The 18,293-nt window shown below is 39.3% G+C and overlaps 1 protein-coding gene across 1 annotated transcript in view; it reads right to left on the bottom strand.

Annotated features, from left to right (window-relative positions):
• Window positions 1–18,293, bottom strand: part of LOC102759062 (chromosome unknown open reading frame, human C6orf106) — a 92,087-nt gene that overhangs the window by 36,625 nt on the left and 37,169 nt on the right. Inside the window, exons 2-3 of the mRNA XM_006755607.2 lie at window positions 14,778–14,932; window positions 7,390–7,587 (exon numbers count right to left, since the gene is read on the bottom strand). Coding sequence (XP_006755670.2) covers window positions 7,390–7,587; window positions 14,778–14,932 — 353 coding nt within the window. The remainder of the gene's footprint in view (window positions 1–7,389; window positions 7,588–14,777; window positions 14,933–18,293) is intronic.

The raw sequence follows: 18,293 nt of genomic DNA on the forward strand, positions 1-18,293 counted from the left end.
GCTTTTAATATGAGATTTAACTTAGGACTCTGACACCTTCCCACAGAGTTACTACTATGTTTTGAATACTTAACAGCATAAGACATAAATCCCATTTGTCTTTTTTTAGCAACTCAAACCCTAACTTTAACACAATTAGGGACCAAAGTATAAAATAGAATTACTGACCTGTCATCACTGGTGAAAGCTCTTTGACCTAGAGATTTCAGATCATGCACACTGCATTCATTCTGCTCTCCCATCTCCCTCCTAAAACAACCAGCTTTGTTTCTGGCTTCAGGGAACTGCTCCCAGTCAACATCATCATCCTAACTGGACCGATGCAAGAATCACCAAAACAAAAGAGTAACCACTCCCTCTCAACATTCTCTCCAAGGAGAACTACACATCAAATATCACATTCACTGACATCACAGCCAAAGACAGTGATAAAGCAAAACTTCTGGAATATTTCTTCATTTTCTCCCTACCCCTTACCCCCATTTTTTACTTTCTTCTTCATTTCTTTGGTCTGACACAACTTTTCCAAGCATCCATTCCTCTTCATTTCTATTGTAGGCTCTTAATAGGACAAAATATTTTCCAGGCTTGAATCTGAGTAGAGAGTTTTGGAGAAATGAATGATTATTCATCCCTAGACTGAAGTAGGTCTAGCAACATCCACACAGAGGATACCTTAGGGCTCATTCATGGCCCTCTGGACTTCTCAATCCTATAAAAGGAAGTCAACTTTACCGCCCACTCACATCTGAGGCTTGAAAGGGCTGGCTGGGCTCCCACAGAGCAGCTGAAGTTCTGAAGAGATATCTCAGCTGTGGGAGGTTGCCACTGAGAACTCTAAGGTCTAAACCCCAAACTAGGCTTCCCAGCCCAGAGAAGCAGAACTGATAAAGGTGCCCACATAACATCTCGTTATGAAAAGCAGCAGAGTTGCTGTCTGTCAGGGAGAGATGGCTGGAAACACAGGCACCCTCTTAAAGGGCCAACACACAAAATTCGTGTGCAGCCATTTATCTTGGGCTCCAGCAGAGGGAGGGCAGAGTGGACTGGAGCTGTGTGAGCAGAAGCCAGGGTTGGGGGTTCTGGGGTTAGAGCCCGGTTTCCTGAGCTGAGTCATTTCCTCACACTGTGAAGAACATCTATCTCAGGCAGACCTTTGCCATCCATGTGGTTTTTGCCTGGGAGGAAGGCACTTGCCCCATCCTATTGGAAAATCCTTGCCCCACCATGTATAGTTTCCAAGACCCATTAAGAGACTGAGAATAACAATTAGCCCCCAGGCAGAAGCAATTGCCCCACCCTGTTGGAAAACCTCTCACCACACCTGTGATGATTGCCTGAAGCTCAAGACTGAATAAAATCAATCTGAAGGCAGAGGAAGGTCTCTGGAGACTTTGAGTTTTGTTCTGATCTAATTAGTCAGAAACCGTGGTTGACACTATCCTGCACTAGAGATTTGGAGGTGGAGCAGATCTACCTACTACACAGTCACAAACTCAAACAGGCAGACAATAAACAATGCCCAAACAAAAGAACAAGAGTTCTACAGAAGAAGAGCTAAATGAAATGGAGATAAGAAATTTATCAGACATAGAGTTCAAAATAATGATGGCAAAGATGCTCAAAAGCATGAGAAAAGATAAAGTAACTATGAAGAATGACATAGCACTAACAAAGAACCCAGTGGGAGGAATACAGAGCAGGTTAGGGGAAGCCGAGGATTCGATCAGTGAATTAGAAGACAGGGTAGAAAAAAAAATCACTCTGTCAGAGATCCAAAAAGAAAAAAAATTTTAAAAAAGGAGGACAGCTTAAAGGGAACTGTGCGACAACATGAAACGTAATAATATTTGCGTAATGGGTGTGCCAGAAGAAGAGCGAGCAAGGGACAGAGAATGTGTTTGAAGAAATAACGGCAGAACCCTAGCTGGTTTGGCTCAGTGGATAGAGCATCAGCCTATGGACTGAAGAGTCCCAGGTTCGATTCCCATCAAGGGCACATGGCTGGGTTGTGGGCTCAATCCCCAGGAGGGGGTGTGCAGGAGACAGCCAATCAATGATTTTCTCTCATCATTGATGTTTCTCTCTCTCCCTTTCCCTTTCTCTCTGAAATCAATAAGAAATAAAAACACCTTTTTTTTTTTAAAAGAATGGCAGAAAACTCTCCTAACCTGGTGAAAGAAAAAGTCACACAAGTCCAGGAGACACGTGGAGTCCCAAGCAAGAAGAATCCCAAAAGGCCCAAGCTCAGACACATCATAATTAAAATGCCCAAAATTAAAGACAAAGAGAGATTATTTAAGGCAGCAAGAGAAATGCAAACTGTTACCTACAAAGGAGCTCCCATAAGGTTGTCAGCTAATTTCTCATCAGAAACTACAGGCCAGAAGGGAAGGGCATGAAGTATTCAAGGTAATGAAAAGCAAGGATTTGAAACCAAGATTACTATATCCAGCAAGTCTATCATTCAAATTAGATGGTGAAATAAAGAGCTTCCCAGACAAAAAAAAAAAAAAAAAAAAAAAAAAACAATAATGAAAAGCAAGGATTTGAAACCATGATCACTATATCCAGCAATGTTATCATTCAAAATAGATAGTGAAATAAAGAGATTCCCAGACAAAAACAAAATGCTAAAGACGTTTATCACACCAAACCAGCACTGCAAGAAATGCTAAAGGGACTGCTGTAATGAGAAGAAATAAAGAAACATAGGAATGCAGAATTAAAATGGCAATAAATAAGTACCTATTAATAATAACCTTAAATGTAAATGGATTAAATGCTCCAATCATAAGACATAGGGTAGCTGAATGGATACAAAAACAACTAAATTATATGTTGTCTACAAGACACCCACCTCAGAACAAAGGACTCACACAGGATGAGAGTGAAAGGATGGGTGGAAAAAAATTTATGCAAATGGAGAGAAAAAAAAGCTGGGGTAGCATTACTCATATCAGACAAAATAGACCTCAAAATGAAGGCCGTCACAAGAGAAAACAATGATATAATAAGTATAACCCTGGTAAACATATATGCACCAAATATAGGAGAACCTAAATATATAAAACAATTTCTAGAGGGCTTTAAGGGAGAGACTGATAACAATACAGTCATAGTAGGGGACTTTAACACCATGCTGACTTCACTGGATCTTCCAGACAAAAAAATTAAAAAGGAAACAGTGACTCTAAAGAACACACGGGATCAGATGGATTTAACTGACATTTATAGAACACTTCACCCTAAAGGTGAAGAATATACATTCTTCTCAAGTGCACACGGGTCATTCACAAAGATGGACCACATGTTAGGACACAAAACAAGTCTCTATAAGTTCAAGAAGACTGAAATCATAGCAAACATCTTGTCAGTTCACAATGGAATGAAATGAGAAATCAATTACAGTAAAAACACCCCAAAACACTCAAGCACATGAAGGTTAAATAACATGTTACTGAACAATGAATGGGTTACCAGTAAGATCAAGAAAGAAAAACTTCCGAGAGCCCTAGTTGGTTTGGCTAGGTGAATAGAATGTAGGCCTGTGAACTAAAGAGTCCGGGGTTCGATTCTGTCCAAGGGCACATGCCTGACCAGAGGATTAGGGGAAGCCGAGGATTCGATCAGTGAATTAGGAGACAGGGTAGGAAAAAAAATCACTTTATCAGAGAACCAAAAAGAAAAAACAATTTAAAAAAAGGAGGACAGCCCTGACCAGTTTGGCTCAGTGGATAGAGCATCGGCCTGCAGACTCAAGGGTCCCAGGTTCGATTCCAGTCAAGGGCATGTAACTTGGTTGCAAGCACATCCCCAGTGGGGGGTGTGCAGGAGGCAGCTGATCGATGTTTCTCTCTCATCAATGTTTCTAACTCTCTATCCCTCCCCATTCCTCTCTGTAAAAAATCAATAAAATATATTTAAAAAAAAAAAAAGGAGGACAGCTTAAGGGAGCTGTGTGACAACGTGAAACGTAATAATAATACCCAGGAGGGGGCATGCAGGAGGCAGCCGATCAATATTCTCCCTCATCAATGATGTTTCTATCTCTCGCTCCCTCTCCTTTACTCTCTGAAATCAATAAAAATATATTTAAAAAAAACTTCCTGGAAAATGAACAAAAAACAACGTTCCTAGCACTACAGGCCTACATTAGGAAACAAGAAAAATTAAAAGCAGACTATTTTTTTAAAATTAAATCTTTATTGTTCCGATTATTAAATTGTTCCTCTATTTTCCCCCCCATAGCTCTCCTCCACCCAGTTCCCACCCCACCCTATGCCCTTACCCCTCCCACTATCATCATCCATAGATGTACGATTTTTGTCCAGTCTCTTCCTGCACCCTCACACTCCTTTCCCCCCAAGAATTCTCAGTCCACTCCTTTTCCATGCCCCTGGTTCTATACTCATATGTGGAATCTAATGAACAAAATAAATTGACAAACAAAATAGATTCAGAGACAGAAGCATAGAACAGACTGTGGAATCTCAGAGGGGAAAGTGGGGGAGGTGGGTGGGTAGGAAGTGATAAACCAAACAACTTGTATGCATATATGCATAACCCAAGGACAAAGACAATAGGGTGATAAAGACCTGGGGCGAAGGGGGAGCAGGGCGCAGGGGCAGGCTAGCCGGGGTTAATGGGTAAAAAATAGGGGACATATGTAATACTTTCAACAATAAAGATTTAAAATAAATATAACATATTAAAAAAGTAAACAACCCCAAAAAACAATTTGCGTATTAATATTTTAATAAAAAATTATATTTCCTTTCAAAAATTTTAAAGGAACTGTCAATCCCAAAATTCTGTATCCTTGGAACCTAAAATTCCAGATCAAAGAAATTTCTATTAACAAAAGGGCTGTAGCTACAAGATAAAAAACATGCTGCTTTCAAATTATATTACTGCCCTTCTACCAAATCCTTGTGTAGTTGTTTGTTGACTGCAAAATTATAAAACTATTTGATAAAATAAACAGTGTTAGCACTAAAGAGCACACATTGAAACAATTTTTACTATATTTTATAGATGGATCACTGTTTCATCTGATTTCTTTTTTTTAATATATTTTTATTGATTTCAAAGAGGAAGGGAGAGGGAGATAGAAACATCAATGATGAGAGAGAATCATTGATCGGCTGCCTCCTGCACACCCCACACTGGGGATCGAGCCTACAACCCAGGCACATGCCCTGACTGTGAATCAAACTGTGACCTCCTCATTCATAGGTCAATAGTCAACCACTGAGCCATGCCAGCTAGGTTCACCTGACTTCTTGATTGTCTATGCTCCACAGAGGTTAAGGACCCACAAGATTAACCTTTTAGAGGTTAATCTGAACAATACAGCCATTTCACATTGCCTTTGACTCATGCAGAACTACCTGGACATGACCACCAATCAGTCACCATCCCCTGGTGGCAGTACAACCAAAGGCAGGCTTCCTTCTCTGAAACTGAAAAAGCCTCTCACCCTATAAACTTATTATAGATCTCATAATATAATTAAGGATTTCAGACCTCATTTACATTTTGAAATGTCTCTTCTAAAAACATTTCCCATACAGATCACTATCAGCTTAGGTTAGCATTTCTTCTATCAAAAAAGAAATCTGTTATTTTCAAGGACTACTAATATTTCTGATATCAGAGAATTCTAGATAAAAAGAGAGTACCTCATTAAGGATCTTCTAGAAGTAAATGAGGCAGCCTTTTCAGTCCAACATAAAAGAGAGACATTCTAAAGTCTGAGGGGAAGAACTATTTCCTATTTCTTTTCCTTTGGATTTCCAGGACATGGGATATAATGGAACCAATAAGGATTGATCTGTGATTAAGTATAATTACATAGAAAAAAAAAAAAGATGACTCAAGGGTTTCAGGCCTGATCATCTCACTGAGGTGCCAATGGGAAGAATGTAAGTTTGCCTGGGAGATGTTAAAATTCAGAAATCTACAGAATATCCAAGTGTTCTGTCCATAAACAGTTAAAACACAGGTTTGGTGCTCCAAAAAGAGTTTGCAGCCACAGATATGAATTTGAGCATCACCATGAATGCTGTACTGGTGAGAGCTGAAACCAGGTGGGTAGATAAGGTCACTGAGCATGATCGGAGCTCAGCTCACAATCTAGTAATCTTAAGGCAAAGATGGGACTCGACAGAGACAAAGCAAGAACATTCAGAGGGGAAAGAGAAACAAGAGAGGTATTATGTGGCTCTAGGAAGGTACACATTTCAAAAAAGTTTTAGAGTATGGTGCCAAATGATAGAAGATTAGTTAGTATGAAGACTGCTAGATCTGGTAACTGGTTTATCACTGATAAACATTTAATTGGAGTGGGTAAAGAACAGATTGGGTTGAGCCCTGGCCAGTGTAACTCAATTGGTTGGGCGTTATCCCATGCACTGAAATGCTGTCAGTTCGATTCCTGGTCTGGGCACTTGCATTGGGGTTTTGGGCTTGATCCCCAGTAGGGTGCATGCAGGAGGCAGCTGTCCAATGTTTCATTGTCACATCAATGTTTCTCTCTCTCTCCCTTCCTCTCTTCTTTCTCTCTAAAAATCAGTAAAAAATGTATTGTTGTTTTTTAAAAGAAAATTTTATAAAAGGAATAGATTGGGTTGAAGAATAAATGGAAAACAGAAAGCCAAGATGGTGAGTATAGATTACTTTGTTATGAAAGTTCGGCACTAAAGGTGTGAGAGGCATTAGCAGCTTGACAGGTCATCAGGTTGAAGGAAGTATGCACATTTTTGTGTGTGTTAATCCTCACCCAAGAATACTTTTCCATTGATGTTTTAGAGAGAGTGGAAGGGGGAGGGGGCAAGATAGAAATATTGACGTGAGAGACACATAGACCAGCTGCCTTCCGCACACGTCCCACTTGGTGCATGGAGCAAACCCATAACCAAGGTACATGTCCGTGATTGGGAATCAAACCTGTGACCCTTCAGTCCACAGGTCGTCACTCCAACCATTGTACCTCACTGGCCAAGGCAGAAGTATGCACATTTTGTATGTTATCTTTTTAAATATGACTTGTGTGTAGATATTCTGTAAACAAAGACTGCCTTCAATGCTCTTATAGTACCTACTAGATTATATAATAAAAACAGCAACATTACTAAATCACTGTTTAGAATGCAATATATATATCTCATATAATTCACTAAATTTTAAGTAAAATCCTAGTGTAAAAGGGAAAGCACTAGATTGAACCAGATAGTCATTAAATTCAAGTCATTCACCTGCATGGAGTGACTGTTTAAAAGAGGCCATGCCCTGTGATGTAACTGACAGGGTCTATGAGCAACACTGGGGATGCATTAAGATATTACATTAATTCCTTCACCCTGGGTCGCACAAGGACATACTCACCTCCATAGTAGAGTCCTGTAGCAGTGCACATCCGCCACTGTCCCTGATACATTCCGGCTCTGCTGGGGCTGCACATCTGGACGCTGACATCTGCAATCTCTTGGGGCTCTAGTGATCTCACCATCACCATGTTCACATGTCCAAACTGGTCTCCCCCGACATATTTAAGACAAACCCCTGGAGGCCAGGCCTCTGCCCCTGAGTTCAAGCAAAAGAAAAAAATATTAGGCAGTCAGTGGTTCCTTGCTGGGTGCAATTCATTACAAAGCCAGAGAAGAAGCCTCTTTCTTTGTCTCTCAAACATGTAATCCTACCCACATACCCCTAAGCTATAGAACATCTCACATGACTAATCAGAGGGAATTATCAAAGTAAACAACCTCTGACCAACAGTCTACCCCTAAGAGAGGGTACATACAGCAAAAGCAAGGCAATTCCTTAAGATGTGTTTCAAGTGACCCCAGAAGAGGCCATATTATCAGACTAAATCTGTAGAATCTAAGAATGATATATGTGCCCTGATCAGTGTTGCTCAATGGTTAGCGCATCAGACTGTACACTGAAGGGTCATAAGTTCAATTCCTGGGGTGCAGGTTCAATCCCCAGCCCGTTAAGACGCATGTGAGGCAATTAGCCCATGTGTCTCTCTCACATCTATCTATCTATCTCGCTCTCTCCTTTTCCCTTCCTTCTTTCCATTCTCTCTAAAAATCAATGGAGCCCTAACCGGTGTGGCTCAGTGAATAGAGAAGGGGTGGGCAAACTTTTTGACTCGAGGGCCACAATGGGTTCTTAAACTGGACCGGAGGGCCGGAACAAAAGCATGGATGGAGTGTTTGTGTGAACTAATATAAATTCAAAGTAAACATCATTACATAAAAGGGTATGGTCTTTTTTTTCAATAGTTTTATTCATTGCCCACGGCTGGAATAGAGCATCGGCCTGTGGACTGCAGGGTCCCAGGTTCGATTCCAGTCAAGGGCACAGACCAAGTTGTGGGCTTGATCCCCTGTATGGGACTTGCAGAAGGCAGCCAATCAATGATTCTCTCTCATCATTGATGTTTCTATCTCTCTCTCCCTCTCCCTTCCTATTTGAAATCAATAAAAATATATTTTTTAAAATATCCTCCGGTAAGGATTAACACAGCATGATATATGTGAAGAGTCATTAAAACAAGCACAGGGCCACATCTTTGGATGGTTTCTCTACTAATAGGTAACACACGGCCATTTTCACACTAACATTTTAAGCTGAAATGTATAGTAAAAATATGTCTGACTCTTCCCAGTTTTTTCACCCAGGCAAGAGGATGAAACACACAAGAAGTAATTTCTGTGACACTGTTTACATTTCAAAACTGCTTTTATTGCCCAGCCAGAGTGGCTAAAGTGGTTAAGTGTCATTCATCCTGTGCACCCGAAAGGTTGTAGGTGAGTGATGGCGAACCTATGACACGCGTGTTAGAGGTGACACGCGAACTCATTTTTTTGGTTGATTTTTCTTTGTTAAATGGCATTTAAATATATAAAATAAATATCAAAAATATAAGTCTTTGTTTTACTATGGTTGCAAATATCAAAAAATTTCTATATGTGACACGGCACCAGAGTTAAGTTAGGGTTTTTCAAAATGCTGACACCAAGCTCAAAAGGTTCACCATCACTGTTGTAGGTTCAATTCAGTCAGGGCACACACTTGGGTTGTGAGTTCAATCCCTGGTTGGGGCGCGTACAGGAGGCAACGGATCAATGTATCTCCATCTCACCCTCTCCCCTCTTCTCTCTCTAAAATCAATTAAAAACATATCCTAGTGTAAGGACTAAAATAAAAGTAATTTTTAAAAGAGGTGTCAAGTGAAAGTTTCATGTGCAGGTTCAAACTGTAATGGGGAAAACATGAACAGTGTGATAAACTTCCCTGACAACAACACAATGAAGTGTGTGTGATGACACCAGCTAGAGGACAGGAATGTCAATACAGAGAAATGGCTTTGCAGGAATGTCTTTCCTCTTTTGGAAGTGGCAAAGACCTTATTTGGTACCTACTCCTGTGTATCTATTTTCATGTAAACTAATGCAAATGAGAAATCTATCTATTGGCTTGATCTAGCTAGTCATAGGTAGCCACATCTTGACTAGATAGGATTTTTCCTGTGAAGTCTCTCCAATACATTCCTTTTTACTCTAGACAGAAACCCCTATATATCCTTTTTGAGGACTCTATACATTCATTATACAAATAAACCAGTATGAAAAGGTTAATATGGCAGGGCTCCCAGGACACATCATGCTTGAAATTTACCTCCTTGACAGTATTCTAGGATGCCTCACTATCTTGTTCTAGAACTGTCTGGGTGTTTCTATTATACATGATGGCTTGCTACTGAAAAGAGAACCAGAGAGGAAAGCAACCAGCGTCTACTGCTGAGATCTCAGCCCCATAATAAGCAGCATCCTCTGTGGCTCTTGGATCTGAAGGGCTAACAGATGAAACAGTAGCAGTATGTTTTGTCCCAACTTCTTAAAAACACACACACACAAAACCTGCCAGCAAAGTATCCTCTTAAGTATACACTGCAGAAAGCAACTGTAGCTGGTGCAAAGGTTGTGAGTGATACACTGGTAATATATGCAAATTGTTTTTCATTTCTGGGCCTATGTCCTGGCAAAAGCATATCTGTCTTATGTCAAGAGTAGTAGCAGCTGACATTAAGCATCTTGGAAAATGTTAATTTCTTTAAAGACCAAGATCCAAGAGGGAAATTAAACTGTTATGAGGTTGAATTCACAATTATTCCTTTACACACACACACAGACCCCTGTAACAAGACAATGTCTGTTTATATGAAAATCCAAGAATGTGTCTGTTTTTGAACCTCTAAGAAAATAAGAAAAACCAAGACTGTCTGGATATGGGAAATACTTGGCTGTCCAGGGAGACTAAGTTGGTAAAACATTAAATGATTAATGTTAATTTATGCAGCTACAGTCCTGATCTTTTTAGTATGCTAGACATCCTATTGATGTTGTAGTTACAGAGCCTCTTGAAAAAAAAAAAACACAAACAACTGGAAGAGCATCTACCATCAACTCTAAAGTGTTAATTCATTATAAAGTGTTAATTTATTATGAACTGAAGAACCATCATCTGCCTTCGGAGAGTTACCAATAAATCACTATGACATGCAGTTCTTATAGCCCCAACCATTAGGTCAGGTGATTCTGAAAAAGTCAAAGATATTGATTCTTAAACAGAAGGAAGAGTGAACCATTTGGGCCACCTGGTTAAGTATAACTGAAACCAGGGTTTGAGTAGCATAATACAACAAGTTTCAAATTAAGTCTGTTCAAACTGGCTTAATGGGGGATGAGTATATTTATAAGAAAGACTAATCTGTGTTTTATGACTTTCCAAGATAAGTGTCACAAGCCTGCATATGAATAAGGCTGTGATTCTTCAGCTGTCATGGAATAAAATTTTATTTAAAAAAAATAAAAAGTAAAAAAACAAAATTATATTATATTGTGATTTTGAGATGATGGAGAGTATGGCAAACATGAAATAAAAGTCAGTCAGTTCCAGAAAGCCTGGGCCTTACTCGGTATGTGACTATAGAAAGCGTTCGGAGACAGTAAGGAACATTCAACGAGCAATGCAGAAGTGAATAAATCTCAGTAGGATCACCTATTCTCTTAACTCCTATAAATTTAAAGCTGCATTTCAAATTAAGTGACATAAAAACAGGAACCTTCATTAATTTTGTCACCATTTTCCCCTGTACCTGATAAATTGACTAGAACATAAAAATTTGTTGAATGAATGAAGCAGAATGAACTCTATAATCATCCTGAAGAGAAAGGTAGAAAGCTTAGTATTTTAAGGAGCCAAAAGAAAAATGGAGGACTATTTATTCTTTCTCAAGTTCTTCTCCCAACTCTTTTATATTCACTTCTATGTAGTTCAAAAAATAAAGATGCCTCTAATGGCACTCTCATATGACAATCACATCTACTTCACCAAGTCAGAGAAACACCGCAGCTATCACTACATGCTTAACATTCGCTACCCTTGGACAACAGAGCATGGTTGCAACAACTGAGAAGCTAGCTGTATGTGTTGATAAAGAGTATTGTCTACATTCATCTTTAAGGGACAGTTTCAAATTTTCACTTTAAACTCCAATGTAGTTTCCTGCTCAAGTTTCCCAAGCTTCTAACATATAAATAGTGACAAAGTTTGGATCATGGGATTTTGTGTCTATGTCATTAAAAGTCTCACTTCTGTTTTTCTGTGTTCTAAATAAAAGAATTTTTAAACAGTATTAGGAGTTTAATTTTAAACAATGTGTGACATTTATCTTCTTTGAGGAAGCTGCTGAGACAACTATGTGCAGTTCCTATTAATCTCTTCTGATGTATATTTGAATGCCTGGCATGCCTAAAACATGACAGCAGAGAAGAATCATGAAAATTATTTATGAACCTTTCAGTGAGCACTATCTCTTAGGGAGGATTATGAATGAGAGTAAGAGTGCCAGAGGAGAAACAGCAAAGGCCTGCCCTGCTTCTGTGTTACTACTCTAGTTCCAGATAGAAGTCAGGCCAGATTAGGATGATGCCAAAGAACCAGTGCACATGCGCACTTTTCCTCTCTTTAATAACACACCTGTCAGTTTTAGGATACCAGGTTCTCCTTAATCAAATGGAAAGCATTTAGCTTATTGATAGAAAACTATTTTATGACTGGCTGAACAAATTCCAGAAGAATAAAAAAAACTATTTGTTCAAAGTACCTTGAAGGATAAAATCTCTAGCAACTGTTGCCCAACTTTTCAAGAGGTGTTCAAGAACAAAAATGCCTGTTACAGAAAAAAGGCTGCAGGCCCAGAAGCTGTTTTAAACTGGAGTTACTATATAAAAACAGGAGGAAAAGGCAGTCAGGCTCGCCAATACAGATTTTCTCCAAATCAGAGTGAAAGGCGCTTGCTCCTTTTGGGTTCTGATTTTACATTCTAGCCATTTTATGTAATCCTACCAAACCCTCCTATTAATCCAAGTGACTGTCTAGTGAATGAGCAGATATATCAAGAGGTTTTCTAAAATATAAAATGGGCCCTAACCGGTTTGGCTCAGTGGATAGAGCGTGGGCCTGCGGACTCAAGGGTCCCAGGTTCGATTCCAGTCAAGGGCATGTACCTTGGTTGCAGGCACATACCCAGTGGGGAGTGTTCAGGAGGCAGCTGATCGATGTTTCTCATCAATGTTTCTAACTCTCTATCCCTCTCCCTTCTTCTCTGTAAAAAAACAAAAATCAATAAAATATATTTAAAAAAATAAAATAAAATAAAATATAAAATGGTTATTCAGCAACAAGGTAGCATTTAAAATATTTCAACAGTACTCTAACAACTTTCAATATTTAAAAGCACTAAAACAAACCCATGAAAGGCCAGACCATTTTTACTATAAGTAAACAAGGTCTTAGATTAATTTTTTAAAACTTTTGAATAGTTCATAATTTCTAAACAAGTGTCACTCATTTAAAAATTTCATGTGTGCCAAAACCGGTTTGGCTCAGTGGGTAGAGCGTCGGCCTGTGGACTGGGGGGTCCCAGGTTCGATTCCGGTCTAGGGCATGTACCTGGGTTGCGGGCACATCCCCTGTGGGAGATGTGCAGGAGGCGGCTGGTCGATGTTTCTCTGTCATCGATGTTTCTAACTCTCTATCTCTCTCCCTTCCTCTATGTAAAAAAATCAATAAAATATATTTAATAAAAAAAAAATTTTCATGTGTAACTTTCAAAGCATTTTTTGATAAATAACAACAGGTTTATACTACAACAATTTCTCCTATGGGGAAATGAATAGAAGCCGACTAAAGAGATTTTTTCATATTATTAAAAGCATGCAAGCCTTAGCTGATTTTGCTCAGTGAATAGAAATGTCGGCCTGCAGACTGAAGGGTCCAGGGTTCAATTCTGGTCAAGGGCACATGCCAGGGTTTCGGGCTCAATCCCCAGTAGGGGGTGTGCAGGAGGCAGCTGATCAATGATTCTCTCCTTCTCCCTCCCTCTCTGAAATAAAAAAGAATTTTTTTTAAAAAACAGCATATTAAGAAAGAAATTAGGCAAAGATAATCAAACTTCAAACAAGTAAGAATTTCAAGAAAATAGAAAACATGGGTATTTTCTTATATTACCATGTGCCTCTCAAACTAACAATGTTACAACTAAAAGGGAAAAGAAAAGAAGCCAATGAAAATTTCACATAGCCACAGATGTCTCGTCATCTATAACACTAGGTCAATCCAAATTATGTGTTTGCTCCGTGACACAGTGAACTTGCATCCAAGGGAAAGTTACTTCTAAATAAGTCAGAAAAACTAAGATTAACAACTTGGTACATTAGTTATTATATAAAAACCTAGCTTAGCCAATCTTTTCCAGTCATAAAAGAAATGTAAAGAATTGAAAAGTAGTCAATAAAAACTCACTTTTATAGGGTTTGAGCCCCCAGAATTTTACATCATCTCCTATCAATTACTTGCTAGCTAGTGTTTTCCCACAACCACCAATTTTTAACTAAATATCCTTTTGCCTAGATTTCTATCCCTTAGAATTTCTCTGTCTCATTAATAATAAGGATGTTAAAGCATTCTCATCCAGTCAGCATAAACTGTTATTGGCTGGGACAAGGAATACTAACTAAATCCATTCAATTTTAAAGTCATTAGAAAATAATTTAACAATTAAAAGGTAATAATTAACAGTTACCAGATACATACTCAGATACTACTTTCAAAGAACTATGTTAGCTTAATTTTAATCTTTCTTAAAGTAGGCAATATACCAAAACAATATTTAAAAAAAACAATTTCTCAATCTTTCCATCTTTCCCAAATGAGCAAATCCCCATACTTCTTACTCTGTTTTTCAAAGTGGTATTAATGTTTCAGATATCTCAATGAAATTTCAAACAGAATTATCATGTGGTTGTAAAGAAATGAGCTTTCAAAAGAGCAAATGCTCACAGCTCTTTCTACCTACCTTGTTCTATTCATGGCTGTACCTCCGCTAGCCTGCTGGAAATAACTGGAGATTAACTAGAGCAGAATTAAAGTGATGGAGTAGAACCACCACACACAGGCCTCGTTCCTGCGGTCAAACGAATACTTAATTCTTTAGGTGCCATCAAGACCAAAATTGTTCTTCCTAATCTAGGGTAGGGAATATTTCATTGATGTTAGGTCATCATATCAGTACAAGAAATGCTACACCATGTGTAAGAAAAATCTGAGATACACATTCACATTTGTAAAACATTTATTTCTTTTAACTACTAAGAAAGAGAAAACTGGACAAGGAGAATTGCCGATTATACATTTACCAGAATTCTGGATCCGCCATGTTTTTATAAACTGAGTATCAGGAGGTATCGACTCCCCTTCTCCTATGGTGACATCTTCAACAAAAGACATAGAAGGCATACTGATGTTTGGGCTCTCAAAGTCATAATAGGCGCCAATTGCTGCTTGTAGGTTCCTACAAATAAAGAGAAAAGATAAAGATTCAGTCTTATCTACAACATATCATCCTCACTGTCAAACAAAAGGAATAAGCCAGTTTCTTAGGGTTTGTAATAGCTATTGATTTTAGCTGAGGAACAACAGAAAAAACACCAGAACCAACAAACTTGTGCACCACTTTCTTCCCAAGGTGCCCACATAAAAAGCAACAAACATTGCCCTGACCAGTATAGCTCAGTTGGTCAGATGTAGTACCGTACACCAAGAGGTGGCCATCCAATTCCTAGTAGTGCACATACCAGGGTTGCAGGTTCAATCGCCAGTTGGGGCGCTGCAGGAGGCAACTGATGCACATTTCTCTCTCACATGGATGTGTCTCTGTGTCTGTCTGTCTGTCTGTCTGTCTGTCTCTCTCTCCACCTCCCTCCCTCTCCTCCTCTCTCTAAAAATCGAGTAAAATTTTAGGAGGCAACAAATATTATCCCCATCAGCTACATACAGTAGTTCTCAACCTTCTGGCCCTTTAAATACAGTTCCTCATGCTGTGACCCAACCATAAAATTATTTTCGTTGCTACTTCATAACTGTAATGTTGCTACTGTTATGAATCGTAATGTAAATATCTGATATGCAGGATGGTCTTAGGCGACCGCTGTGAAAGAGTCGTTCGACCGCCAAAGGGGTCGCGACCCACAGGTTGAGAACCGCTGAGCTACAATATGAGGAAATTTCCCTCTTACCCACATGGATAGCAAGTATGAGTACAGCAAGTCAATTAAAAGAGAACTCCTCTGGCAACTATGGCTGAAGTCAAAGCAGCTCCACTTTTTAAAACATTCTAATTTTTTTTTTTAAAAAAAGCAATATATGCACATGGTTTAAGAAGTTTCATATAGTGAAAAATACCCATCTTATCTCCTTTCCTACACACACATAATCGTTCATATAACTTTAAATATCCAGAACTTCCTTATGCACAAATAATATATATTATTTCACCCCTTTTACACACCTAGCAACAGTTTAGACACTGCTCTTTGCTTTATTCACTCAACACTGTACCATGAAGACATTTCTATATCAGTACATAATGAGTATCCTTACTGTTTTTTATATCTGTGTCCATTTTATAGATACATCATTATTTATGTAACCAGTCCACTTTTGAGACTGTTTCCAAGCTTTAATTCTTCCATAAATAAGCTTATGCACTCAGCAAGTGCATCTATAGGATAAATTCCTCTAAATGATACTGCTGGGTCAAAGGGTATATATTTATGGTTTTAATACACACTGAGTGGCCAGATGATTATGACCACCTGACATTTGTAGGCAAATTAGCTCTAATTTCACGCTTAAGTTCCTAGAGGGTCAGACCATTATAAACAGGGAAGCAGGTTGTTTACCACGACTGAGGTGATTTTTTTCTGAAGATATGGGTAAACAACACAATTCAACAGCCTTTGAACGTGATATATATACATATATAAAATCTAAACTTCCCTCAATAAAAGTTATTCATTTAATGAATGCTCCCACCAAGAATGTATGTGTCTATTTCCCTATTTGCTCATCAATAGTAATTCTCCAACATTTTGGATTTTTGTCAATCTGATAGGTAAAAAATAAGATCTCAATGAGGTCTTAAAATGGTTTTTTCCTTTTGTGAGAGAGGGTATCTTTTACATGTTTATGAGACATTTGTAGTTTCTTTTTTGGAAGAACCATTTTGTAAATGTTGGTGTTCTTTTTAATTGCTCACAAATCTCCTTATGTCAGAAGGAACTACCAAGCACACAAACAAGAGTCCCTTACTGAACTGAATCACATGACTGAAAGCTTGGTATATGAGTGCCAGAAACCCAAGGCCACGAAAGTGGTTTAAGTAAGCCCTGTTCATTAGAGAGAGGAAAGAAATTGTCAGTAATTACATTAACTGCTTCTCCCGTGGTCTTACTCAAACTAGTGACATCATTCCTAGTCCCCACAGTAGGCAACAACATAAATTGCATTTTTTGCTAAGCATAACCCAACCATAAGCCAATGGATCCAGTGAATTGTCTTTAATTATGCATAAGCGTAGCATGAAATAAGGTCTGACATAGTACAGTCTAATGTTCAACAGACATGCTATCAACAGCAAATACATTTCTGCTGGGGGGGGGGGGGGCCGGCCTGCTCCTCCAGGTGTTTGCATCAGCCAGAAAGGCTGGCTATATTTAGAGCAGCCACCTCAGGTCATGCAATGGTGGCCTGCTATATTAGTCAGTAATGCCTGGAATTACAACACCACCAGCTGTGAGCCAGTTCTTTGTGTGCTAGATAAAATTTACATGGAGCAGAGCTGGGCCGGGGGCCAAACTGTGTCCATTTGCTTGACTATTCAATGGGAAGGCTTGTACTTTAGTCACCCTGCAACTTCCTGATCCAGCTGACTGTGATCCAAAGTGAAGAATATATGATTGGTCAATCTTGGGGAAGCCCGCCTCTCCTTCCCACAAATGGACTTAGGAATACATGCAGAATCAGCCTTTCACTTAGGGACGGGCGGGAGATAAAAATAAGCCGTTTCCATTTTGTTCTTCTGAAAACTTTTTATAGAGATCATTTTCTCTGCCTGGCCAGAGTGGTTCAGTTGGTTCAGCATCCTCCCACGCACTGAAAGGTTACTTCCCAGTCAGGGCACATACCTGGGTTGTGGGTTTGATCCCGTCAGGGAAGCATACAGAAGGCAACTAGGGAAGGCAACCGATAACCAACCGATGTTTTCTTTCTCTCTCCCTCCCTTCCTCACCATCTCCTCCTCTCTTTAAGCATGTCCTTGGATAAGGATTTTTTTTTAAAGATCATTTCCCTGCTTCAAGTCTCCAGCAAGTAGCCTGCTGACTTATTTTCTATTCACTTGGATGTAAAATACACTTGGGAGAGAAGACACTGTGCACTCAGGACCAAATGCCAATTCTCATCCCCAGTATGTGTCATATTTCATCTGTGGCTCTGCCTGGCATCAGACAGAACTTTGAGACCACTGCAGCAGAAACACAAGTTGAAAAGTCCAGCACGTCTCCATAGACAGGTTCATTCCCCTCCTCAAATCTTGCACACATCTCAATTCATCCCACAGCCAAGCATCAAACTCCTTATTTGTACCTATAGGTAATTCAGGCAGAGAAAGATTTTTAAAGCCCAAAGTGAAACTGAAAGTAGTGAACTGGACTCCTGGCAGAAAGCAGGAGGGAGGATGACCAAGCAAATTCATTTCCCAAGTACACAGTGGAGAGTGGACTTCAGCCCAGTGGTGCTCTGAGGTACACAGCTCAAAATGTGGGTGTGTGGCTCCTCTGCGCCATTCTGATCACTGACTCACTGGGTCAAGA

Source organism: Myotis davidii, unplaced genomic scaffold, assembly GCF_000327345.1.
Source record: "Myotis davidii unplaced genomic scaffold, ASM32734v1 scaffold1073, whole genome shotgun sequence".
In the NCBI taxonomy this organism is placed as follows: domain Eukaryota; kingdom Metazoa; phylum Chordata; class Mammalia; order Chiroptera; family Vespertilionidae; genus Myotis; species Myotis davidii.